Source organism: Amblyomma americanum, chromosome 7 (genome assembly GCF_052857255.1).
Source record: "Amblyomma americanum isolate KBUSLIRL-KWMA chromosome 7, ASM5285725v1, whole genome shotgun sequence".
In the NCBI taxonomy this organism is placed as follows: Eukaryota; Metazoa; Arthropoda; class Arachnida; order Ixodida; family Ixodidae; genus Amblyomma; species Amblyomma americanum.
The window spans coordinates 87,634,531-87,661,375 of NC_135503.1; the positions used below are offsets into that span (position 1 = coordinate 87,634,531).

The 26,845-nt window shown below is 46.1% G+C and overlaps 1 protein-coding gene across 1 annotated transcript; it reads right to left on the reverse strand.

Moving 5' to 3' along the window:
* Positions 1 to 511: 511 nt before the first annotated feature.
* On the reverse strand, positions 512 to 4,260 carry LOC144097914 (membrane metallo-endopeptidase-like 1). The gene is made up of 3 exons (XM_077630516.1): positions 4,015 to 4,260; positions 1,993 to 2,565; positions 512 to 1,543 (listed from the first exon to the last, which is right to left on the reverse strand). The coding sequence occupies exons 1-3, from the start codon at positions 4,258 to 4,260 to the stop codon at positions 512 to 514; spliced, it is 1,851 nt and encodes a 616-aa protein (XP_077486642.1).
* Positions 4,261 to 26,845: the final 22,585 nt, after the last annotated feature.

A 26,845-nucleotide genomic window follows, 5' to 3' on the forward strand; every position in this document is an offset into this window, starting at 1 on the left:
GTGAAATCTCAGCGTAGCAATCTGCTCTTTTGCAAACCCAAAGTTGTATTCATAGAAATGGTGCCTCGCTTTTTGGCCTTGGCCGCAATAACTGTATGAGCAAAATACCAATAAGCTTTCTGAGAAATGTCACCGTTCCATGCCAAAATAAGGCCGCGTACGCAACCTTCGTAACCACCTCGGTTCCCTTGCTTAAGAGGGACATTTATGACTCCAGCTTTGGTTACTACTCCAAAATCATCTAGGTCGTCATTTGATACCAGAGAGAAAACCTAACGTAAAATCTGAAAATGCCTATTAGAGCACATAATAGGGGATGCGTGAAAACCGAAAAAAAAAGATGAAAACAACCACAGTTCTCCAAAGTTCTCACCGCTCGCTGATGGATTGCACAAGATACCAAGCAATGAAATATTTGAATACATAAGTCAATGTTTTGGTATGCACTGAATTTCTAACTCCCTCCGACGTCGTCAAGCTTCAAAAAATCTCAAATGACAAAATTCGCATATCAGTCGAAAAAGCTGCACTTATTTTCCGGGTTCATCATTGACCCTTCCGTGCAGTGGAATGCCTTGGCAAAAGCCGCAGAGTGGCGCACAAGTTTGTTGCAGTCAACCGAGAAGGGCTTTTTGACGTCCTGCCGGGTGCACGTCATGTGGCAGATGGTCATGAAAAACACCTTCTCTTCGTTAAGCTCGGTGCTTATCTGCGTTGTGTTCCCGGCTTCACTTGCTGCGTCCAGGAAAGCGGACAAAGCTATTTGAAACGCCGGTATTTCATCTAAACACGCTCTTGCCGCGGCGTAACTCGCTTCTGTTAAAACACCTGTTTTAGCCTCGAAAACAGAATGCGAGCGCACGCTGAGGAACGAGTCGACCAGCCGTCCGTCGGGGTGCCATTGGAGTTCCTCCTGGTCGAGCGCCTTGACCAATTCTATGGCGACCGAAAAGCCAAACCCGCCATAGAACATGGCCAGAGTGCCTTTGCTGTAAAATAGTGGGCGGTTCAGCGCACCGATGGCGACACCTAGAGCGTTAACTACGTAATCGTACTCGAAATAAGGCAGGCCAAAGTACTCCGGCATCTCACGGATTGTTTCGAAGTCCGGCTTTCTACTGATCGTTCGAAAGCTCTGGCGCGATTTTATGAAGTATTCGCCAAAAGGCGGTTTCTTTTCTGGAAATGCTTGAAATAACTCCTCCATGTTTGTATCGTTGAGAAATTTGGCGGGAGGCCGCAGCCGCAAACAGGCAGCGCGAAGCTTATCAGTGGCCAAGGCTCCGCTCTCCGAGTCCAACCAGGTGGAATCGTTGACCAAGTACACAGCCGTCGACACAAGGCGGTCGAAGCCGGCGTCGACCAGTTCCTTGTCGCTCTGCGTCAGCCGCGAGGCAAAGCGCAAGGATAGCAGGAGCACCCTGTAAGGCACCTCGATGTGGAATCCGCAGAAGGCGGGTCGCAAGCTTCTTGCTGTCCTGCGGTCGCCGTAACGTGCCACCAGAAGGCCGCTGTCAGACACCGGCGTGGAGTGCTGGGCAAACTGCCAACCCAGAAAATCCAAGATATCATCGTTGGTGTACCTATTGAAAAGGTTGACAACAACGTCCTGATCAGTCAGTTTCGGGTTCAAGGCGGTACCGCCCTGCAACTGCTGCAACCATCGGCGGGAATTTATGTGGGCAGTGTAAATTTCGAGGTCTTCTATCAGGAAGACGGCCGAGTGTTTAGGCGATACATATAAAGCCTCGTAGATAGTGTCAAAAATGTCGCCCTCCATGTCGGCCGTCTGAAGCGCCCGTTTCTTGTTGGCTGATTTGGCGTCGCGAAAAGGGCTACGTAGAAGTACATACAGTACTGGAAGTAGGCGTCTTTCCCCTCTCTTATGACCACGCGGTGCTGTTGGCGATAGAGGGTGATCAGAAGAGCCGGCGCCAAAATAATGCGGCGCCTACCTTTGAATGCACCTTTCCGCACCAAGGACACACTCACCTCGAACCAGAAAGGAGCCTGCCAATTGTAGGCCAGATTGACGAGCACGCCTAGCGCGTCAACATCTTGTCTTGGTGGATTCGGCCAAGGCAGACTGAGATTGTTAAGAAATTTCCGAAAATTCTTCAAGTCTGTTCCGTATGTTGAAGCGTTGCTCATGCAAGACTCCAGCATAGCCAGTGCCTTGTTGGCCACGGGGAACGCCTTGGATCCTTCCTGCAAAGTTGTGCTCAGGTCCAGAAGCCACGAGTAGACCATGTCTACCATCGCGGACGTGTCAAAATCTCTAATGTCTTCTCTTTGTTTGGGCGGTGACCGGTTGAAGCATACATGGGCGCTGAAGTCATTGCAGGGGTCGAACTTCGTCCCTCGAGTCTCTTTGAGAAGGCTTGCATGGAAAAGGCAGTCGTCTGTCACGCAGAAGCCGTCGTTTACTTTCGGTGTCGTCGTGCGGATTAGGAAGAAGATGGCGACTAAGACAAATAGCATGGTGGCTATAACAACCAGGCTCGTGAGCAACCCCTTCATGAACACGCCTGCGCTGCTCCCGAAGGTCTCACGAGGACTTCTCACCTGAAGACGAAAAAGAGGTTTGTATTACTCGACCTGGAATTGCTTTGTTATGGCATGAAAAGGCTTAAGTCTGGGTATGCATCCTTCCCCGCATTCAAGTACTTGTGACAATCGAGTACAAGACAGTCCTTGTGCAGGGCCAAACCTAATTTAGGTTGCTTCGGCCTAAAACACGTGTTATTTTTACTTTCATTGTGTTATAAATAAAGGTATACTTCTACGCTTGACGTTTGCGGTTGAAGGCAACGAGATTTGCCCATGCAGAAGGACATGCAAATTATCGTAGTGAAACGTTCCACCGGTGGTAAAGAATTGAAATGCGAGAGAACTTAGTTTGTCGCCTCATAAGAAAATTCCGGTTTCTTTGTGAAGAAATTCTCTGATCGGTCGAAAGAGTCACGTGGTCTTGTGATGTCGTGACAACTGACCCAGTGTGGCTGGTGTCAACCTGCTCACCGGACGGTCAGCTAACTGCCCACCGTTGCGAAATTCGATGGAATTGCCACCCGCCCATCTTGGCGCTGAGCATGAGTCTTAACGGAGCTCGGTATGAACAAGCTGAGTCGCAGAAGCCTCGCCAGTGGTTGTGTTTAAAAAAGCCACCTTCTTGGGCAGTGTTGGTTCGCTTAATCGCTGCGCCACTGCGCCAGTAGTCGCATGAGAGCTCTCCGCGATCTATTAATGCGATTGAAAGGGTTGTGACGCCATGAATACAACGCCACCATCATTAGACCTATGATAAAGCGTCGCTAAGGTTGAAAATGGGAAGACCCCTAATTTGGAAATTGGTCCACCCTCTAAATTTTCCAAGAACCTAGAAATGTTTGGTATGGCCAACCCCGAAGAGGAAATAGGCAGTTCAGTGGGTATACGTGGGTGGAATAAAGTGGATTAGCAAGCCTAATTAGTAAAATTTCATAACCCAATTGAAGGCAATGAATATTCTTGAATGTGATAGCTCATGCATACCATGTAAGGTCTATAGAACATGGTCTAACATTTCTTTCAGCGGGAAAATCGCCAATAAATTGGACAGTCTTTATAGATACCATAGCAGGCAGCCTCACCGCTATGGCATTTTCTTCTTTAACAATGTTGCTAAGGCGGCCCCCAAATTTTTTTTTCTTTTCCGAACCTAAAGCAAACTTTATATTGAGAACTTCCTCCGCAAGAAGTAACGCTCCAGTTCCAAAATGTTTAAAATGAAGCGCCCTGCTCAGAACCAAAATAAAGCTAGCGTTAGCGTTAGTGGGAACGTCATCTAACTTCATCTGCTTCGTTAGGATGCTTCCCATATAAAACCAAATGCAGTTCAAATCCTACCATGCCCCGGTTATGGAAGGCACGTCCGCATGAAATGTTCAAATCGGCAGCTCACCATCTCGGATAAATCGAAGTTCTTCATACCCAGCCAATTGGGGGTCAGTAAGGTTCCTCTCCTTGGTATACCTTGGAACCCTTGGCTAGAGATGCCGGATCCCTGGCAGGCGCAGCATCCGATACTAAGCCGGTGGGGGCAGGGTCACATGGTGGGGTATCTGCGCTCTGCGGGTAAGCCACGCTAGTCTCGGCCGCGCCTTTTTTGGTAGAAGTCATGCCAGGAGCGCTAGAAGGTTGGGTGGAGGCCACCGTGACGATCACGTCCTCCTGCTTCTTCGGTTCGCAGGAGAGAGCCCCACCTACGCCAGAGGCCATTCCGACAGTTTTTTGACGCGAGTGCTTCAGAGCTGAACTTATGTCCCGAGCTTGCTGCAATGGTTGAGTCTTTTTACGAGACAGGGCTTCAGGGCCACCAGCGCCGCTTGCCTTTCCGGGATTCGAAGCGGGATTATCTGAGGACGGCGCCGTTGCTTCCATATTGATGACTCCACCCTTAAGGCGGCTGGTAGAGCTGCCGGCTAATGAGCGTCGACAGCGGTTGTCGGCAGTGCTCACTGACGACCTGCCAGGTCTTTAAAATGGACGAGGCAGTTTTGGCTGTCTCTTCTATACCTCGTGGCGGGTGAAATTCGTTCTTTCGTTCGACGCCGACTGGTGCACCGGGGCCGCGTCTCTTCCGAGAGGACAGCTTATGACATCTCTCCGTCCACATTTGAAGGGCCTCGTTACCCGTCGGGAGCGCCTGGTCCGGTAGACATAACTTCTCGACGGCGGAGTATCTTCCAACCCGAGCCTACAAAACACAAGGGTACGAAACAGTATACGCCTGCCACCTTTCATTTGTGTGTCCCTAGTAAAGACAGAGATATACAGACCCCTTAGAAAAAGAACGAGGATTATGTTACCCTTTCCACAGTCATGTAACACCGCTAATCTCTTACCTCGACCGCACTACAGCCTGCATACTACTGCGTAATACTGCACGGCGAGGCACAATTAGCGCGAAACGCGAAACGGCGGATTAAGGCGGCAATGTAGCCAATGCCTGTGTCCAAATTTTTCAGATGCTCCGTGTTTAGCGCTGGTTTTCTTTACCTTCTTTTCAACGTCCTGTTGAAGTGAGCGGAGCTAGGTTGGCATAGCGTTGAGCACCTGTCATGAAAGTATTACGCTCAAAGTCTGGGCCACTGGTTCTGCGTGCGCCCGCAGCCATTGAATGCATAGTGGGCTTCCCCTGCAACTAGGGTGCGAGAGAATTGCTGCGTCGCTAGAAATTAAAATTTTTCAATACGTGGCGTCAGGATACCCATGGTGCCAGTCAAGATGTTCTGGCAGTTTTCTCTGCTACGAGAGGTTTTTGGGGGAAGTACGGTTTACCTGAAAAGTCCAAGAGTAGCTTTGATTATGTTGACGCCGCAAGCATTCACTGTTCTCGGCATAGGAGCTGATTTTCCAAGGCGCGCTGAGGACGGAGGACCCTTGAAGTATTTTACTATGTTCAGCCTCCGATTAACTACTCATATACTTGCGCCTGTGCGTGTATCGTTTCCCAGCGTATATTGAAAAACTCTCACCTGTTCAGCGCGGCGCAATGTGTAAGTGATGGCTAGCAAACCATCCAAAATGAAGAACTTACTGCAAGGATCGTGCCCTCTATGCCTGTCCTGTGGACAGGGCTTCACCTCACTACAAAGGACCCATTATAGAAGACAAATATTGACATGCGGAAACCCCATCTGATCACAATTACCTGGAATGCTGCGCATTACCATATGCACCAATTTACTGGCCAGAGTACATGCAAGAAAACTGCTTACCGGTCAGCTGTGACGCGTTGCAAACACTCGCACACGTTCGTTAAGCAGTTACGACTATAAAAATGAAACAATGCTGGCTTGCTTAAAAAACGCGCACACCAGTTAACAGCGAGTCTCACCGAACTTGGAAGAGTTTAAGGAGTACTTACGCAAACACTCTCTTTGGATCTTGTGAGGGCGTACTGAAAATCAAAGAACTTTTTAGTGTCTCCGTATTGCCGACGATAGACTAAAGCGTCTGCGGCCAAGCCATTGTAAACTTCAGAGGCAACCCAGCGGTTTAAGCAAATTTCTCGTAGTGGAGTGAGCGGGATTTAGCTCCTGATATGCCTGGGTGCCCACCGATTTTTAGACGTACGCAAGCTTTAAACTACCATTGTACAGTGCCCTTGCATCACTGGCCTGATGAACTTCTTAGAAATACGGGCCCCTTACACAACCTCACGTTGACTAAACACACACCTAACATGACGCCCTTTAACCAAGTTGCCCATTTATTCAATGGAATCATGATCATCATTAAGCGCTCGACGGCGGGACAGAGAAATGAGCGAACAGCTCTGATAGAGGTTGTCTTGTGAAGGTTGTTTTCTCGGCGCAATACTCCATCGTAGTTTATTGCTGCTCTATGATCGGTACCATGAGGAAGATTAGTGGACACTGCTACGTTAAGCATGCGAGCGCGCTCTTTTTTTGCACAACCACGATACTGTATCGAGAAACTTTCTTTGGACTCAAGAAACTGCGCGCCACCGAGGACGTTGCACAGCAACAGACGAAGTGGGAGCGTCTTGATGACGTGGCGGACGCGAAAGAAACATGCAGTCGTGCGCCAATGATCACTACTGCACCGCCATTAGCACCCATATAAATATGATATACAGGACTGCAGTAGTTAGCTGGAACCGAAATCTGGACGTCTCACTGATATGTGGTTGCTTACAACTGGGTGCCTTATATGTGGTTGCTTATAACTGGGTGCCTTAATTCTTTCAGGTATAGGGGCTTCGAAAAAGGGAAGTAATTTTCCGCCAAAGAATTCCACACAAGCATCAAGTAACAGCCAAGTTTTGAAATCAACGCACGACGAGGTACTTTTTTATCCCTGTCGCGTACAAAATGCCCCAATGGCTGGAATTCGCAACATCGCAACGCCATAGCCGGACGAGTACGCGAGAGATAAGGGGTTCACATTTATTTCGAAGGTCATCATAATGCTCGAAATTCCAGCAAAAAGTGATTAACTACTGCAGCTGACAATTTTCCCGGAGTCGAAGGGCGTGTTGCCCAGCTTACTGTCCTCAGAAATATTCACTACTGTCAGTATTCAACTCAGAAAGGCACTCCAGTTGCAATTCCATGATTGCGGAATTCTTTTTGAACAAAGGAATTGGTGCAAGCCAGAGCATACTCCAAGAAGAAGCTGCGAATTTGCTGCGGATTAGTCCGCATAACGATTTAAAAGGATAATCTATAGCCTATTGAAGCGTAGTAAAACACCTCGGCGGAAAATTTCACATACGCATAAGAGACAAGACGACGGACAGGCGCCTGTCCGTCGTCTCCTCGTCTCTGTTATGTATGCGAAATTTTTTTACGCCAAGATGTTTTTTCAAGTTTAATGATGCTAAACCAACTGGCCCGGCAACTTGCTAAACTAATCTATAGCTTAGAGCAGCGAATCTTGGGACTGAGGGCTCCAATATGACCCGCCATCTCGGGCCATTTAGGCGCTTTGAATTAATTTTGGTTCACACTTCTGTTATTTTGCTTACTCACTCTATTATTTCAAAGCCTGGTGTGATTCACGTGACACTTCCGCTGCGCTTGAATGACGAGGTGTTTCGCTGCAACCTTCAGGGACGCAAGGGATGGCGCTGCAAAGAAAAGCGATGACCATTAGTAGTGATGCACTGCTTTTGCGCGATCGCGAGGAATGTGCTAATGCTTTAGTGACTGATCAGTGTCACCTTTTTTTTATTTTTTTTCTTCTGAGTAAACCAAAAGCTATTGAAAGATAATAGCGCTGTCTTCCAAAAAATGTAGGGCGCTCACGCACCCAAATTCTTTATTACGAGTCTGTGACTGCTATAAGCTAAACATGCCAAAGAAACGTAAAAATTTTGACCTCAAACCAAAACATCGCCTGTCTTCGCTTCCGCGAACCAAACCCACAGGTAAAGCTCCTGCTATTTCACTATGATATGTACTCTTGTATCTGGTTTGGTTTATGGGGGTTTAACGTCCCAAACCGACTCAGGCTATGAGAGACGCCGTAGTGAAGGGCTCCGGAAAATTCGACCACCTTGGGTTCTTTAACGTGCATTGACATCGCACAGTACACGGGAATCTAGAATATCGCCTCAATCGAAATTCGACCGCCGCGCCCGCGATCGAACCCGCGTTTTTCGGGCCAGCAGCCGAGCGCCATAACCACACAGCCAGCGCGGCGGATATACTCCAGTATCTGTTGCTCTATTAACCTTAATATAGATTCACATGGTTTCATTTTAAATGGCCATTACGAAATTCCTTTATAGGCTTCAGAAATTAACAGCACATCCCTCATACAGTGAGGAATATGACATGGTGAACGGTGTTCCATTTTTTCCCAGGCTGTTGTATGCGTAGCAGTACCACAGATTGCCTATTACAGTTTATATGGAACATAAATCCTCATATCTGCATTTTGGTCCTTCCATTCTGTTATCGCGAAATGAACTCGAGCCTATTGAATGGCCTCTAAGAAACGGACACTACTATTTGTTTTGCACCATTCGGTTGCGCACTGTACCCTTTTTTTTTAATCGTTATGCACTAGCCTCTGTAAATAATAAACTTGGGTGTTTATATCTCAAAGATAGTGGAAAGTTTGCGCTGCATTATTACAACCTGCTTCTCGCCATAGCTGTTTGCAATGCTTTGTAACGCACAGTTCAGTTCTACAGCTGTCGCGCTTAAAGCGACTTGACAGAACTACGCAAAGGCTCCTGCTACATCTGCTCCATCTGCGTTCTAACCACTTGGCCGCCGCAGCGGTGTTCAAGTGGTTGAGCGCCCGCCTCGCATGCAGGAGGTGCGATGGTACAATGGGTACGAACTTTCCCCTGGCCTGCCGCTCGGCTTATCTGGGGTGAAATGCTTGGAGAAGTGGCCTTTGACCCCACCATGAGAAGACGAAAACACCTTGTGCCATAGTCTGTTTGGCCACAGATACTCCTGCGCCATAAAAATTCATAAACATAATCATCATGTATTCTAAGTGCGTCCTCTCGCCATACCGAAGGGAAAAGTCCAGCAACACTGGCTGCTATGTGTATGCCAACGTCTTTGAAAGAACCTTGTGTGAGTGGATAACCAGACATGCCCAGGCGACGTGCCCACAACGGGCCACTGAGCATAGGGGACGGATAAGACAGGTCGCAGCTGCGAGAAGCCCGCGAAGAACGATTTTCTTGTCCGGTTGACGAAACCGAGAGTTACTCGTTACAACATCCTTATTGGCACGGAGGCAACTCGTCTCTGATACGCTACCTTGGTAACACTATCCCAGCTCAACATGACTGAACGAAAAGGGTAGTGTTAAGGAATATGTAGACTGCCAAACCAATGAAAAGTATGCGTTGGCCGGGCATTGCTCGCGATATAAACGCTTCGCTCACAGTTCTGACCGCGAAGGCTTACCTTTTAACGATTATGAATCCGATGCCTGTGCGCAGCTCAGCAGGCCAGAGCGGTGCGAAGTCCCGGGAGGTCGGGCACCGAGCTTATCCAATATGTCGCCCGGAAGCAGAAGTGGTGTCTTGCACTGATGATGATTTCTACGAGGAACACTGCGCGTGGGCACGATGCGGAATAATAATTGATTTTTGGAGGGAAAGGAAATGGCGCAGTATCTGTCTCATATATCGTTGGACACCTGAACCGCGCCGTAAGGAAAGGGTAATGGAGAGAGTGAAAGAAGAAAGGAAGAGAGAGGTGCCGTAGTGGAGGGCTCCGGAATAATTTCGACCACCTGGGGATCTTTAACGTGCACTGACATCGCACAGCACACGGGCGTCTTAGCGTTTTTCCTCCATAAAAACGCAGCCGCCGTGGTCGGGTTCGAACCCGGGAACTCCGGATCAGTAGTCGAGCGCCCTAACCACTGAGCTACCGCGGCGGGGCACGATGCGGAACGCATAGCGTCAAATTGAGATCGATTCCTGAAATGTACAGTGCGTGATGAATAACGCAAATTGAGAGCTGATCGTTGTCTAAGAAAGCGGAATGGCGTAAATATTTTCGAGACCCGCTCGTTTACTATGCAAATGAGGCAATCAGGAGATAGCGAGACGAGTGGATGCATGCGATCGACGCTGCATGTGTAGACGAAGATGAAGAGAAAGAGGACTGGATTTTCAGCATTTTTCATTCCCTTGCTATAGCACGCCTTCGACAATTCCTGCGTCTCCAATACTTGAGCCATGAGCCTCTCCTTGCTGCAGCATATTCCCAACACCTGGCATTTACTCTAAGTGTGGGGTTTTGCAGTTCAAAGCAATGTGAGGTGTCCATGACCCTCTTGCGTTGGAGAGTGCCCTGACTAAATCTTTATTTACGTCGATCAGGGGTATCTATGACCAACCTTTCTGAGGCTTGTAGTGAAATTGAGTCCACAGATTACTTTTTCCTCTTCTTGAGGCGGTTCTCTTCGCTGCGTGGAATTTTCTTGGAGGTCGCCCTCGCTCGACCAGGGCTTCCTCAATCGATTCCGATTCTCCTCTCCTTCGGAGCAAGCGCCAAGGAATATGGCCTTAAACTAGTGTGCGATTATAATCACGACTATATAATTACATTAGGTAGATTCCTCTGCTAGAATGAGAATTCTGTGCTTTTTCTTTTCCGTGTTTTAATCCGTTTTTCATTGTATAAAATCCTAGTCTAAGTCACAAAATTATCCAAATAAGCCCCTCCTTGCCCATGATTGCGTTTGTATCGGCAATGCACCGTGGCCAATCCCCCGCCCTGGTATGTGCCATTCAGCCTGAGGACATTATCATCATCATCTATTTCTCGAAGTGTCCGCTTATGCATTTCACAACGGGAGGTGTCCATGACATTTTTGCGCTGCGGAATACCATGTTGAAATGTTGACGAGCATTGGTTGCAATTCTCTCTGTGGATTCTTTGTGAGTCCAGCGGTGAAACTGAATCACGTGATCACTTTCTTTCCTCCCTTCTCACTCGTTTAAGGATTCCTTTTGCTATTCCAGCTCTCCACTCGCTTCGGACAAGCGCCAAGGGATATGTCCCAAAACCAGTGTGCCATTCTCTTCATGGTTACGTGACTGCGTGAGGAAGGGCCCTTCGTTACCTACAATTTTCTTAATTACCAACATTTATCCAAAAAATTTACGATTAACTTTCTAACATAACTGCTTTAATGTGTTTCTGCTGTTTCACATTTCCGCGCATATTTTCAAATCCCTCACTGTTGGTATGTGCCACTCTACCAGAGCACAACAACAACAACCGTTGGACGAGTAGATGAGAGGGACGTTTCTTGGTTTGCCAGCTGTGGTTGTTGCTAACGTCATAGAGACACATCCTCACAGAAACTGCGTCGCTAGCGGCGAACCGGATTGGAAGCAGACGTCGGAATAGTGGAAGAAAAATTAAACATAATGTCATCGGGTAGGAATTGAAAAGCTCAGTGGGGTTCGATCACGATGAAATCGGTAAATCAAAAAAAAATATTAGACACCATTCTCGCACTTTATAGGAAATAATAACAGACCGCGGTGGCAGGCATGTAATCTGATGGTATCTAGGAGAACCTACTGCAGCGCGAGCGGATGGCTTTTGTCTGGATTGCAGTGAAACGTTCAAAAATCACATCGGTGTTGTGGTGGAGCGATATTCAATAGTGCCCACAGAAGCGTTGTCAGGTATTTCGGGCAGCTGCTAGGGAGCATTGCTAAGTTTTACAGCCTACGCCACTTTAAGCTTGTGAGAATTCGTACGTTTCGTATAGCTATCGCACAGATAAAGAACTGGTTTTTCTGCAACATTTAGGCTCAAGGTAATCTGCGGCACGCTTGTAAGGCAGAGACGTCACCATACTTCGACTAACGCTTGTTTTAATACCGCTAAATTTTTAAACAATGGCCGTCTATAGAAGTAGACATAATTAGAGCCACTTAGAATGTCCGAAAGCACAAATTTTGAAGAATGTGATGGAAGTAACAGATATTTCTAGCGGCATCAAAATGAGCAGATACCAGACTTTACATTTAGTTTCGCCTTCCTCAAAATACCGCGAAAAAGTCTCCAAACTGACATTTTTATCGTATCGTTGCCCTACCTGACGATGTGGAGCTACAGGCCGAAAGCACCCATACTCACGAATACATCAGGCTCTAGAGCAAATTAGGGGGTTTTATTGAAGGACAGATAGTTTAGCAGGCGTTTGAAATACGCTTATATCCTAGCATGTTTTTTTGGCGGGAAAAGCACGAAGTGAAGGGGTAACGAAAATATTGAATTGACAGAGCGAAGAATGAACAAAGGTAGGCGGTCATTTAATCAGAATGGATACGCATAGAAGGTAAAAGCAAGAAAGTTTTCAAGTTACTGTAGAATTATAATGAACTGTAGGTAGCAGATAAAGATCCCTCCATGCAAATAAATCGCTTGCTCGGCCAACGATTTGAAAGTTGGCCAGCAAGATTTAGGTCCTCCAGGTATGTGATTAAAGAGTTCGGTGTGCGGCGCTGCTATGAAGGGCCCTCTGAGGGACCTAAAACATGGCTAATCGATAATTTTGTGCTCATGGTACTATGCTGGCACATATTCATAAGCTGGGCTTTCTAACAGAATATGCTCCACTGTCTCAAATGAGCCACTGTTACCACAATGAAAGCTGGCTGCTTTACCTACGCTGTATTGGAAGCTGTTTGAGAAGCAGCGTTCAGTTGCAGATGGTGGTACAGGATTCTTGATAGCGAGCACGTCTGGGCGGAAGTCAAGATTTTCTGTGTGGTCCACCAGGATGAGGAAATGGACGATGAGGTAGCAAGTTCCAAAGGCGACAACTTGCTTCATAAGTGCGTTTTCTCGTCATTAGGGGCTAGTCAAGATTTGTGAAGCAAACCTTTCTGAAGTTCCTGAGCCGGAGTCTTTTGCGGGCGGCCGTTTCGTCTTCCTTTTCGTCCCCCTTTTTGTCTCCCTTCTCGTCATTCGGCTCCAAGGACTTGGAAAATTACAGACCGATTAGCTTACTGTCCGTTGCCTACAAGGTATATACTAAGGTAATCGCTAATAGAGTCAGGACAACCGTAGACTTCAAAGAACCAAATGGTCTGGCATGCTTTCGTAAAGAATATTCCACAATAGTTCATATTCAGACTATCATCTAGGTGATAAACAAATGACCAGTATAGAACCTAGCCTTCATTGATTACGAGAAAGCATTTGACTCAGTCGTAACCTCAGCAGTCATACAGGCATTGCGAAATCAGGGTGTATAAGTGCCTTATGTCAAAATACTGGAAGATATATAGAGCAACTGCATAGCTACCATAGTCCTCCATAAAGTCAGCAAGAATAACCCAATTATTAAGGCGTCAGGAAATGAGACAAGATTTTGCTAATGTTATTCACCGCCTGTTTACAGCAGGTATTCCGAGGCCTTAGGGATAAGGGAATAATTAAGAGAACAAATGGGAACAGTTGCGGATAAAAAATCTGCCAATCGCTGATGCATTGCCTTCCTGAGTCACTGAGGAAGTGCACTGCAAATCATGATCAATAAGTTAGGCATGCAGAGCAGAACGGTGGGTCTAAAAATTGACATGCAGAAAACCAAAGTAATGTTGAACAGTCTAGCAAGGAATCAGCAGTTCACAATTGGCAGCGAGGTGCTGGAAGCGGTAAAGGAATATGCCCACTTAGGAGAGGTAGTGACCGCTGATCAGGATCATGAGAGGGAAATAACTAGAAGGATAGGAATGGAGCAGAGCGCATATGGCAGGTTCTCTCAAATCATACATGGCAGTTTACCAATATCCCTGAAGAGAAAATGTAGAACAGTTGTATCGTACCGGTACTCACCTATGGGCAGCAGAAACGTGGAGGATAACGACAAGTGTTCAGGTTAAGTTAAGTACAACGCAGCGAGCTATCGAAAGAAAAATGACCTGTGTAACGTGAAAAGACCGGAAGCGGACAGTGAGGTTCAGGGAACAGACGCGGGTTTATGACTTCCTAGTCGAAATCAGGAGGAAAAAAATGGCTTGGGCCGGGATGTAATGTGAAGGAAAGAAAACCGCTGGTCCTGAAGGGTAACCGAGTGGATTTCATGAGAAGGCAAGCGTAGCAGGGGGCGGCAGAAGGCTATGTGGGCGATGAAATTAGGAAGCTTGCTGGCATAGGCTAGACGCAGCTAGGAAATGACAAGGTGAATTAGAGAGACATGGGAGAGGCCTTTGCCCTCCCGTGGGTGTAGTCAGGCTGAAGATGATGATCACGTCTGGAGTTCTCCGCGTCTCGTTCAATGTTAAGCAAGCTAGTTTGTGGCACTTCCCTCAATCTTCTTTTCCTTAACGTTTTCAGGGGCGAATTTTTTGTTCTTTGATCTGGGGAACTATTTACGAGACTTTTCCACATGATATTGTCGCCCATGTCCATATTTATAAAGTCCAGGAGCTAGATTACGCAACTGTGACAAATTCTGTCACAAGTTATTCAGAGTGACGTCGAAATGACGACACGATGTCAAGTCATCACGTGACCCAACGAGAAATCAGCCAATTACAACAGGGCGGCGCCCCGAGAGCATTCGATTGACCATCTGCTTAATTTCTTTGTGAAAAGAAATAAGAAATCAGCAACGATAAAAATAACTAATATTTAATTTTGCGAAAACATTGCGATTGATGTTTGAAAATATTAAGCAAACAAAAACCTTAGCTTTCGAAGTTGTGCTACTAAATTGACTGGTGGGTAACTTTCGGTCCGCGGGAAGTGCTGACGGCAGTAAAAAGGCCGCTTTGCACGAAAGCAGCCTTTTAAAGCCGCGTTATTGTTTTTTTTTTTGCGCGGCGTCTAGAATCGAGCTTCTGTGGGGTTGTCCTAAGTGCGCAGAAAAATTTAAACGAATGCAGTGAAGGCTACGTGCCTGCCAAGCGAACTTGAAATGATCTCATGGAACGAAATCGACGAAGACAACCTTTGAAGTCTGTGCTGCTCGGCTCTTTCGGTCGATGATAAAAATGCCAAAAGGTTAGGTGTTGCAGTATGAGACGAGTGGTTGTTTGTTTCTCTCCCCTTGGGAAACAGAATACGACCACGTAGTGCCATTTGCTGGGAAAATAAATTGTTTTGCCAGCATAAGCGTATCTTATTTATATGTAGCTGTGTGTCACTGAGGTGACGACGGCACCCACCCCTTCTGCGCGCCAACTTTACAATATCCTGCGCTACACTCCGCACGCATTTGCTCACCGTCGGTTGTGCGATGCTGACGTGCGCCTCGCTACCAACTGCAGCCTGAAAGCCGCCCGTGGCAAATAACCGCAGTGCACACAGCACCTGCCGCCGCACCGAGAGCGCACCCGCACGTAAACTTCCCAGTTCGTCGGCGACTTCGTCGCTAGACACTCCACCGTCTGCTTCTCCAGTCGAAAAAGGCTTCCAAACAGCCTGTCCGGCAAGTCAAACATAATCAAACGTGTCTTCGTGCGGTCTCCTTCGCCGTTGCTCGCGCCAGCGCAGCCGCCTCACTCCTATCGCCGCCTACACCGCCGCCATTTTCTGTCACAAATGTACCGGTCAAAGTGACAGCCTCTAAACTTTGACAAAAAACTGTCAAATATCTGCGGCATAATTAGGTGTGCAACGTCATCACTTCTGCCACATACGTGACGTCATCTGCAGCCACCCATGACGCAAAAAAGCAAAATGGCCGCCGGCCACGATCGACCAATAGGAGCGTGGCTTACTGACACCTTTGTGACAAGTTTTTGACAATTTTCCTAATTGACAGTTACGTAATCTGGCCCCAGGAAGTAATGGTTTTAATCGTTCTCCCTCCTAACGATAGGTTTAAAACTTTTGGCAAAGTATTTGTTGTGTTTGCGGTAAAATGCAATGCAGACTACCTGAGAACGCTTACTGTAGACTAAGAGAGAATTCTGAGGGCACTTAAGTCTGGTCCCGTGGAGGGATGCGAAAGCGTGCTTTTTTGAGGAAAGGAAACGTTTTTGCGGCAAGGAAAGGGCGCAGTAGCTCTCAGATGTTGACATCTCGGTGGGCACTCAACTCCGTCAAAACTTTTTGTGACCCATTGTGTGATCTATGACTCGGAACTTTTTGGGACTCATTTTGTGAACCATGAATCAGCGCATTTTGTAATTCATTTTGCGATCGATAACAAGCCGCTTTTTGTGAACCATTTTGTGACCCAGGACTCAGTACATTTTAACTCACTTTGTGATCAATCACGACATTTTTATGACCATATTGTGTCCATGACTTACGACCGTGACTCATATCTTAGATGACCACAACTCATTACCTTCCTCAGACAATGACTCACATGACAATGACAAAGATATGACACAAAATTTATATACTAATTTTACGCTTAGCCGCATTCTATACGCAACCCCATTTCCCCATATCTCAAATTGAAACGCACGGACATCGCACAAAACACGGGCGCCTTAGCGGTTTTCCTCCATAAAAACGCTAAGGCGTCCGTGTGCTGTGCGATGTCAGTGCACGTTAAAGATCCCCAAATGGTCGAAATTATTCCGGAGCCCTCCACTACGGCACCTATCTCTTCCTTTCTTCTTTCACTCCCTCCTTTATCTCTTCCCTTACGGCGCGGTTCAGGTGTCCAACGATATATGAGACAGATACTGCGCCATTTCCTTTCCCCGAAAAAAACCAATTGTTCTTATTATTATTAACCGAACACGTGAACGCCATGATCCGCCTTGCGAGTAAGGCAGCCCTAAACCTACCTCGTAGCACTAGCACAGCCAAAATTCTTGCATTAGGCACGCATAACACCATTCAGGGACTAGTTGACGCGCACCTTCGGACACAGTACCTTAGACTTGGCACGAGCGCCACTGGCCGCCATAAGCTCTCCTTCCTTCGCATCAACACACTGGCTAACTACTCAACCCGTATAGCCATCCCTCGACACATCCATACACCTCTCGTTGTGAAACCCCTTCGTCGAAACGTCCATCCCCAATATCATATTCCTCGCCGCGTAGCTCGCGCTTATGCCCTCCATAAGTGTTTTGGGCAAGCCCACAAAGCAGTTTGGGTGGACGCCGCATGTACAGCGCATGAAGCAGTAGCAGTCGCCTACAATCAAACCCTACCCCAACCCCTAACTCACCGTCTTCCCTCGGGCTCTACCCCCGAGGAGGCAGAGGAGAACGCCATCGCCCTTGCCCTTGCACACACGGACGCCCAATAATTCTTCAGCGGCTCCAAAACGGCTCTGTCGAACTTTGCCAGGGGCAGGATTCACACCCCTGCCTGGAAATTGTTGAACACCCCTACCCAAGATTTACCGCCCAGGGTAGAGCTCCAGTGGGTGCCGGCTCACTCTGGGAACCCTGGAAACGAGACTGGCGATAAATTGGCCCGAGGTTTGATTTGCTAGGCTCAGGACAGTCTCGATCCAGGATTCCCGAGGGACCGGGCGCACACCAATGCGGAGCTCACGCATATACCCCGCTTAGACCCTCGGAATTATCCCCCGCCCCACTCCTCTCTTACGCACTCCCAACACATCCTCTTCAGACGCCTCCACACCCGCTCTCTGTCGTCCACTCAGCTATTATCCCACTATTGTGGCACAACCCCTGTATGCTCCCTATGCGGTGACCCTCGCGCCGCACTCACCCACATCCGTTTCGGCTACCCTGCTGACCCTCCCCAGCAGGGACAGCACGCTATCTCGAGCAGGGAGGACTGGGATGTCCTGCTCACGTCTGCAGACCCGACATCGCAGTTTCCTGCGGTGACTCGGGGTGCCGGCGTCATGTCCCGACATGAAATACTTGATGCAGTGAGGGACCACGCAGTGGCCCAGGGACCCAGCAGGGTCTAAAACTCACTTTCTAAATAAAGTTTTTCTGTCTGTCTATCTGCCATACACGTTCATTATGCGTACTGTGCACCAGATGATGATGTCATATCGTGCGACACGTTTTTCTTCCATATTTTGTGCGGACACGTCATCTGCCGGCATAGGCTAATTGTGCTTTCGCATAAAATTAAGTATCCTTTGAAGAGCCTTTCACGTGTAAAGAAGAGTTGTTGCTTTTCCCTTTCAAGAGTCGAGCCAAAGAGAAAGGAAGTGAATGATGTCTTTCCGCTCCTCCATGGTACCGGACTGTTAATCTGCGGATCACGACGCAGATTCCAATGTGGGGCCGTGTGCTCCGCTCTACACGACATCACCGCAGGCAGGAGGTAAATGATCCAAGCATGGCGACACAGACCTGACATGCGGTTCCGCACCTCCCCTTTCAGTGGGTATACGACCGCGTGAAAAATCCTCAGTGTCGGAGCAATACAATTTTGCTATGCATTTATTTCGAAATAACGCTTTTAGCTTGCTTAGAAAAGGTGTGAAATATTTTGCGCATCCTTTGATAGCCCAGGTCAACAAAAACCTTTGCTGGACACTGTTCATATTAGCAGATCAGTGGGCGGAAAAATTTCGGGACCAGTAATTCTCTTTTTTACACAAAGAGTATCAACTGATTTTTTATGTTTCACATGGATGACGTGAGACAGAAAAAAAGGACCTGCGGTGAAGAGAATGCTTCCCACGTGCTTGCAAAATGCGACTCGTGGCACGTGTACTTCCCGAGGCCCGTTAAAGGATTAAAATGACAAAGAGGGTGTCTCGTAAAGGTTTTAAGCAAACATTCTCTTTCCCCATCAGATCAACTCATCCAGAAGACAGCTAACAGCGGCGAAGTCGTTCATTCCTTCAATCGCCAGGGAACCACCCTCAAAGTTCTAGGAAATAGGGAGCTTGCAGAATACTTTCAAGTAAAATAGTAAAAACAGATAGACCACAGGCTTGGCACAAGAGCACATCATTACAGAAACGCGAGGGCGGCAACTGCCATTTCCGGGTCGGCACTCGACCTTAATGTCCAGAGAACGCTGTGCGAGAGGAAGGCAAGGAAAAACAGCGCATTAGGTAAATAAGGCCCATTCTCGCCAAAACAGCCGGGTATATGCTGCTGAAAAGGGCTCGCCTTGCCTATGCTGTGCGCATGAGACGTCGGCAGCTTTTTGACTCCGGTTGCTTCTCACTGGCCCTAACAGAGCTGCTCCTCCTACACAATGAATGCCTTCTTGTCAACGCCTCTCTTCTTTTTCGCGCCGAGATTCTTCCCCCAATTAACTCTCACGCGCGTCCAACGATTCGCCGCAATGCTTTATAATGTTTGTATTTTTTCATCCAAGGCCTGCCGCACATTCTGGTCTATGAACCATGGCTTTCCAAACAATTGTTCTTAGATTATTGTCGTCGCTGATTTTTTGTCTTAAATTTCGGTGCAAACTATTTTTCAGGAAACAGTGCATTGTAGTAGGTATTCTTTACCGCCCTCTTGGTTCTTCTGTGCAAATATTGCACAGCCTAAATAAATATTTAAAGACACAAGAGTTCAACTTGTCCAATCTAATTTTGATGGGTGATTTCAAGGCTACAGGCATCCATTGGCTCACACTTTCTTTTGTGCTCGCAAAGCCAGTATCTGCTGTGAGCTGATAAACCTGTCCTTGTTCTTCGGCCTTACACAAATAGTTGACCAAGCTACAAGGGATGGTTCGCTTCCTGACTAGATTGTTGTAGGATAAAATTTTTGTGGAACGAGTTGCGAATGCGACGCCATCAAGGGAATTTCAGACCATAAGGCTGTAGTTGCTTCGTTAAACTGTTCCGTTTCTGTACCACTTTACATTTTCAGCAAATTTCCTAATTTCAATCGTGCCAACGACGTTGCTATCACTGACACTCTTGCTGATGCCTTCGAAAGGTTACTCACGCTTAGCATAAGTTGTGATATCGACATTTTAGTCTGCTACTTTGAAAACGTCGTTAAAAACTGCGTACAGCGCTTTGTTGTTTTCAAAACAAGAAAAAAAATCCCAAGGCCCCTTAGATGTCTCGTGACATTCTGCATGCATCACGCCCTGTCCGCCACCTGAAGCTCACACAACGCTTAAACAATCATGTCAACACTGTCAGGTTCAAAACAGCAAAGGACGAACTTCGATCAATTATTAATCTGGCGAAAGATCGCTTTTTCTACTACTAGCTTGGTAGCCTTCTTAAAAGCAATGCCCGCAAATTTTGGCAATCTGTTTTACCAAAACAGTCGGCATCTTCGTCTTTCAGCATACGTACGTAACGACGCCACTAATGATCTGGCAAAATATCTAACGCCTTCAATGCCTCGTTCCAATGTGTGTTTTTATCTGACGTTGACGAAGTCCCAGCCTTTGATCCTCCTGACGTGTCAAACTGAACTGGTGATATCATAATTAGTGAAGAGGGTGTGCTTAAACAAATACTGAAATGGGACACACAAAAATTGACTGGGCCTGTCGGTATACCGAACTCATTTCTTTTTCGTCATTCATTATGAACGGCTCGATATCTAATCATCATCTTCCGTGAGTCGCTAACTTCTGGTGCGGTACCATCGTTCTGGAAGATAGCAGAGGTGCTTCCATTGTTGAAATCCGGTAACAAATTAGTTCTGTCTAATTACAGGCCAATCTCATTAACATCGTGTTTGTGTACAATATTGGAACACATAATGCACGAACGTACAGTAGAATCAGTAGAATGTACTCTGAAATTTTCAGCGTGCATGTGGAAAACGTATCAACACCGTAACGCAACGAATTGAGTTTGTAAACAACCTTTTCTCCACCCCAGATGTTGCAGCTCAGGTGGATGCCATATTTTTAGATTTCTCTAAAGGTTTTGACACTGTGCTAGAGTCTAATCTCCTGTGCAAACTAAGCGCCATTTAAAAAAATGTTTGGTTGGTTAAATAGATCGGTAGTTTTCTTTCCCTACGCTGACTGTTTATTTCGTATAATTCTACTAATTCCTGTCCTGTCGATGTATTAGCTGGCGTTCCTCAAGGACCAGTGCTTAGCGCTTTAATATTCCGAATATACATCAAAGACTTACTCGCCATACCATATCACAAATACGCATTTAGGCAGATGACGGCCGCTTTGTATTCAAACATTTTAGATGTAATCTGTGTGTGCGCGTGTGCGCGTGTGCGCGTGTGTGTGTGCGCGTGTGCGCGTGTGCGCGCGTGTGTGTGTGTGTGTGTGTGTGTGTGTGTGTGTGTGTGTGTGTGTGTGTGTGTGTGTGTGTGTGTGTGTGTGTGTGCGTGTGTGTGTGCGCGTGTGCGCGTGTGCGCGCGTGTGTGTGTGTGTGTGTGTGTGTGTGTGTGTGTGTGTGTGTGTGTGTGTGTGTGTGTGTGTGTGTGCGTGCGTGCGTGCGTGCGTGCGTGCGTGTGTGTGTGTGTGTGTGTGTGTGTGTGTGTGTGTGTGTGTGTGTGTGTGTGCGTGCGTGTGTGTGTGTGTGTGTGTGTGTGTGTGTGTGTGTGTGTGTGTGTGTGTGTGTGTGTGTGTGTGTGTGTGTGTGTGTGTGTGTGTGTGTGTGTGTGTGTGTGTGTGTGTGTGTGTGTGTGTGTGTGTGTGTGTGTGTGTGTGTGTGTGTGTGTGTGTGCGCGCTAGGTATATGACATTATAGCACCAGAGCAGACGTCGCCTCGTCCTGTTTTTGTCTACCTGGCGTGAGATGGCACTCAAATTCATTGATCTAGAGCTTTAAGGCAGCATTCCCTCTTCTACTTGATTAGCAAACAGATTCCATATCTACAGCCGCCGCGGTGGCTGCGTGGTTAAGGTGCTTCTCTGCGGTTCCGTAAGACGCGTGTTCGATCTCAACCGCGGCGATCGCATTTCGATGGTAGGGAATTGCTAGGTGCCCGTGTGCTGTGCGAGGTCAGTGCGCGTAAGGGATCACCGGTGGTCGAAATTATGCGCAGTTCCCAACTACTTTTGGTGGTACCTGAAAGGGACCCTTCGAAATGTACATCTTCCGTACTGACTCGCCCTAGAGATGATAATGAATTCTACAGAAGGGGCAAATACAGCAGTTTAAGGAAAGAGGGAGACTAGAAATCAGAGTGAGAGAGAGGTGTATACAAGTCAAAGGTAGTCAACACGTTCAAACACCAGAAAAAACTTTAAACTATTTTTGATGATCTAAATATATATTTTTGTTGTCACTCTTACTTTGTCCGACTGTATAAGCATTACCAGTGCCTTATTCCGAGCTTGTGTCGTATTAAAAAGCGTCATAATCTGCCGCAGCGGCCATACCTGGTTGGTCAAAAAACCGAAAGCGGATGTGCTGGTTCGGATGCAGCGAAAAGGGTGGAAGAAACTGGACGGTGACGTCAAACTGGGTACGGGGCTTTCGATTCGTCTTGTCTTGCCTATAACAAATTGGATAGAGAGAAATTCGGCCTGTTTTTTTTTATTTCGTTCGACGATTCAGTAGCTCCTAGGCCTAACAAGTACTGGTTTGTTGCAGAAATTGTGGTCTTCATTATAACTGGATGGCGCCACTATCACTGAGTTATCTCGTCTGCGTATGTTCAATGATGTAACATAAAGCTGAATGACCAGCAAAATACTGGCGTTTAGTGCACGCAAACTTGCATTTCTTATTCTAGAGCTTTCTAGTAGCTGATGAAGCGTCCTCCGTCATGATCGTGTGTAATGTCTCCAAGCGTGAAACCACTCACGTGCACGGATGTTTAGTAGCCAGCGACGCTCTGCAACACCGAAGCGTTTCACATGACAGAGGTAGTTTTCGCTGTCTCTTACGATTCTCGAGAGCCGCGGTGGTGTGGCTCTGGATCAGTGAGTTCGCGAGTTAGCTGTCAAGTTAGTTTTAAGGCGTCAGAGGGGATGCGTGCGCTTCGTACCATGGCGAACCTATGAAAACTTCGACTGTGAAGTCACCCAACGCATATATCAAGAGAAACACAGTAACAAGACTTTTTTAGCACATCCCTTTTATTTATTAGCAGTTCCTACATAAACTGCTTTAAAAAGCCTAAATTACCGTCTGCACAACCCTCCATTGAGCGCACCAATTTACATTCAGCGATGTTGCAGACGGAAAGTCGTCACGGTGCCTTGGTTCAGCCCGGCACGAAGCGCTCATTGTGCAGCGAGTTAGTGCATGCTGCAAATTTTCCTCTCAGTTCCCTTCTCCTCAAAATAAATGTGAAACGCCGTGTTGTGGGAACAAGCAATCTGTCTATTATTTACCATCGGCGATTGGCGGCTGTAGGCGCCGCCATCTGTCACTGAAAAGCCATGCGTAGTTGCGTACAATATTTTCTTCTTTAAGTACACCTCCGGCCTTTACAGTGCAGAAAGGGTGCCTGAACTATATTATTTGTATTTGCTGAAGTCAGATGGGTAAACAAAGCAGCTTTGATATTATTCCTTTGAAGTGGAATCCAATACGCAACAAAACTTGTTGCTGAATGTTTCTTCTGTCGCACTAGTCGCATTCTCTTTCTCGGTAAAGAGCAAAAGCGCCGCTGAACGTTTCGCTGCGGAAACCGCAACGCAGTGACATCCTGAATCCGCTCACAGTCGGAACCGAACCGACATCCGCTTCCGGTTTTTTTACCAAACAGGTGTCGCCACTGCGGCAGATTATGACGCTATTTATTATGACACAAACTCGGAATACGGCCCCAGTACTTCAGATGTCAGATTACTGAACTGAGACAGAACATATTCTCTCACATCCCTGCGCGTATGGAGTAACTGCGCATTCCTCCCGCAGCCTAGCTGCATTCTTTTTGTACTCAAGAAGTTGTTATACTAACAGAGACATGGTTAAGCAACACAGTTGAAGACAGCGAATTTGTGCGCATAGTTACTATATTCATAGGAAAGATCCTAATAACAAAGGGGGCTGTGTAGGTGTCCATTTAAAAACCTCCAAAACAATGATAAGAATGCCTGAAATACCAATTGTGGAGGGTATATTTTGCAATGTATATCATGATAATATTAGGTGTCTAACAGAAGCTATTTGTCGGCCACCTAACTCTTCTCATGAAGTCCTTGATGCCATTAAACACTATCTGACTGAGAAAGTTTGGTGATTGAATTATCCTGATTGGAGATTTTAATTTACCGCACGTTGACTGGCTTTCTTTATCGCTTAATGTTACCGGCGATAGGTGTAGCGAAAAAATGATAGAAAAAGCATTTCAGTTTGATCTACTTCAAGTAGTTGAAAAGTTCACGAGAATTACTGCTAACTCTAGATCAATATTAGATCTGTTCGGGAAAAGTGGATCAATTTCTGCACATAGCAACTGCGAAGTTCCCCCTCGAATTTCGGATCACCAAGCTCTTCTATTAACGCTTTACGATGTATCGTTACATAGGCAGCCTGTGCCAATCTCCGTGGCAAATTTTTCGCGAGAAGACGATGTGTCGGTTTTCGATATGTTGTCTTTCATGTTTGATTCTTTTTCTAACAGCACTGATAATACTCATGTTTTGTGGTAACGATTTAAGTATCTTATAAATAACTGCATTGACCGCTATGTTTCTCGAATAGTAAAACAGAAACTTCGAAACCACTGCATTTCTCGAGGGTACTTGCAGCTAAAATGACAAATTAAGCGCTGAGGAAACAAAAAACACGTACTGCTAAAGATCTACGTACTTTGATAGAAAAAATTCATAGGGTTTCCGGTCAGCTAAGGAAACAAGTTGGTGCTGACGAGCAACAATACTATGGTGAAAAACTTGTGAACTTTAGATAACGGCCCCCTGAGAAATTCTGGAGGTTGATTACACCCTCATGTCGAATGAATCAAGTGTTTCAAGTTAATGATGTTGAATGTGAAGATAGCAGTGAAGTCTCGAGTGCTTTTAACCACCATTTCAAATCAATGTTCACAACAGACAATGGCAGTCTATCAAATTTCCATGCGTGGTATCCTCCGATACAAGGCATTCTCATCACTGAACAAGTTATACTAAACTTACTTCTCAAAGTAGATATCAAAAAATTCACCCGGGGGTGACGGCATTCCCAATTTATTACTGAAACGTTATGCTCTTTAGGTTTCACAATATATATATATATATATATATATATATATATATGTATGTATATATATATATATGTATATTCGGAGGTCGTGGGTTCGGATCCCACCGGCGGCATGGTTGTTTTTTCTGCTGCTTTATAAGTAACTTTCTTTAAGCGATAGATTAAGCTTAGTAATATTATCCCACTGATAAGTACAACACAATAACAAAAAAATTAACATTCCCCTATGCACCTTGGTTTCGGAGACTTGGCTCCCTTCTTAAGTTTTTCAAACGGGCCCCTCATTTCCTTTACCTTGTCTGCATATATATATATATATATATATATATATATATATATATATATATATATATATATATATATATATATATATATATATATATATATATATATATATATATATATATATATATATTCCTATCGACTCTCCCTTAGAAATAGTCTGGGTTTCTGCTCAACTTGGTCATATGCTTTGCATTATAGGCGCCTGTTATAGACCACCAAGTAGCCATCCTGAGTTTATTGAACTGTTAAACGACGCTATCGAGCAGATCCTTGCCAAGCACCCGAATTGCCTCCTATTTCTAGCTGGTGATTTTAACTTTCCTGCGATTAACTGGACGACGCTAACTGTTGAGTCCGATAGTAACCGACAAGAGAACATTAACTTCCTTCATTTACTTCAATATCACCAGCTCACCCAAATTGTTCACGAGCCCACTCGCGGTAACCATATCCTGGACCTTATCCTAACAACCCATCCTGAACTCTCAGACATCCACGTCTTAGAAGAAATAAGTGACCACAAAGTTGTGCATTGTTCTCTTCTAATTCCACGGACCGACAAAACAAAAACCAAGAAGCTTATCTATAACTACGCACATGCGGATGTTGAAAAAATGAACCTGTTGCTGGAAACTTTCACAAGCAGTTTTCAGGCCAATTTTCATAACCGCACGACTAATGAAAATTGGAAGTTGTTTCGTGAGAAACTCAGAGAAATTGAAGATTCATGCGTGCCAAAACGAATGATAAGCACACGTACTAACGATCCTTGGTTCACCGCAGATGTCAATAGGGCACTAAATAGGAAGAAAAGAGCATTTAGAAAAGCGGTTCGATCAAAGGAAGCTAGAGACTGGGAAAGCTACAAAAACATTTCCAAAATAGCTGAGAAACAAATTTCTGAAGCCAAAGACAAATACTTTAATTTTACACTTCCTAGTTTGATCAGAACTGACCCCAAGAAATTTTGGAACACTGTTAACCCTAAAAGCGCTAGTACGGTTCCTGTTCTTTTGGATGTAAACGGCAGCCCCCTACCTATAGAACAATGTGCAGAGCAATTCAATAGCCACTTTTCACAAGTTTTTACGGACGAATTGCCCTTTTACAATCCTCTCCTGCTTCCTGAGGCCCATATCCGGATTCCCTTTTCACCCATTCACATATCTGCGCTTGGCGTGGCTCGTGCAATTGAACGCCTACCTCACCACACTAGCCCAGGACCCGATGGTATCAACGCGAAACTGTTAAAGATAACCTGCCAGCACACAGCTTTCCTACTATCTCTCATTTTCCAGCAGTCACTCGATACGACATGTGTGCCAGAAGATTGGAGGTCCGCTTATGTAATCCCGGTATTTAAATCTGGAGACAGGTCCGTTCCTAATAATTACAGGCCGATTTCACTAACCTCGATATGTTGCAAGGTACTCGAACACATAATATACACTAACATTATGACTCATCTTAACCAGAACAACTTGCTTCATAACAACCAGCATGGCTTCCGCAAACATTTATCGTGTCAGACACAGTTATTTGAGTTAATAACGGACCTTCATCAAGCAAT

Bases quoted from the DNA above. Each gene is read 5' to 3' on its own strand.
- LOC144097914 (XM_077630516.1), bottom strand. From the start codon at position 4,260: ATGGCCTCTGGCGTAGGTGGGGCTCTCTCCTGCGAACCGAAGAAGCAG. The intron at 2,566-4,014 runs GTATACCAAGGA...TTTCGTCTTCAG, and splicing joins CTCTAGCCAAGGGTTCCAAG to GTGAGAAGTCCTCGTGAGAC. The intron at 1,544-1,992 runs GTGAGTGTGTCC...CTGGGTTGGCAG, and splicing joins AGGCTCCTTTCTGGTTCGAG to TTTGCCCAGCACTCCACGCC.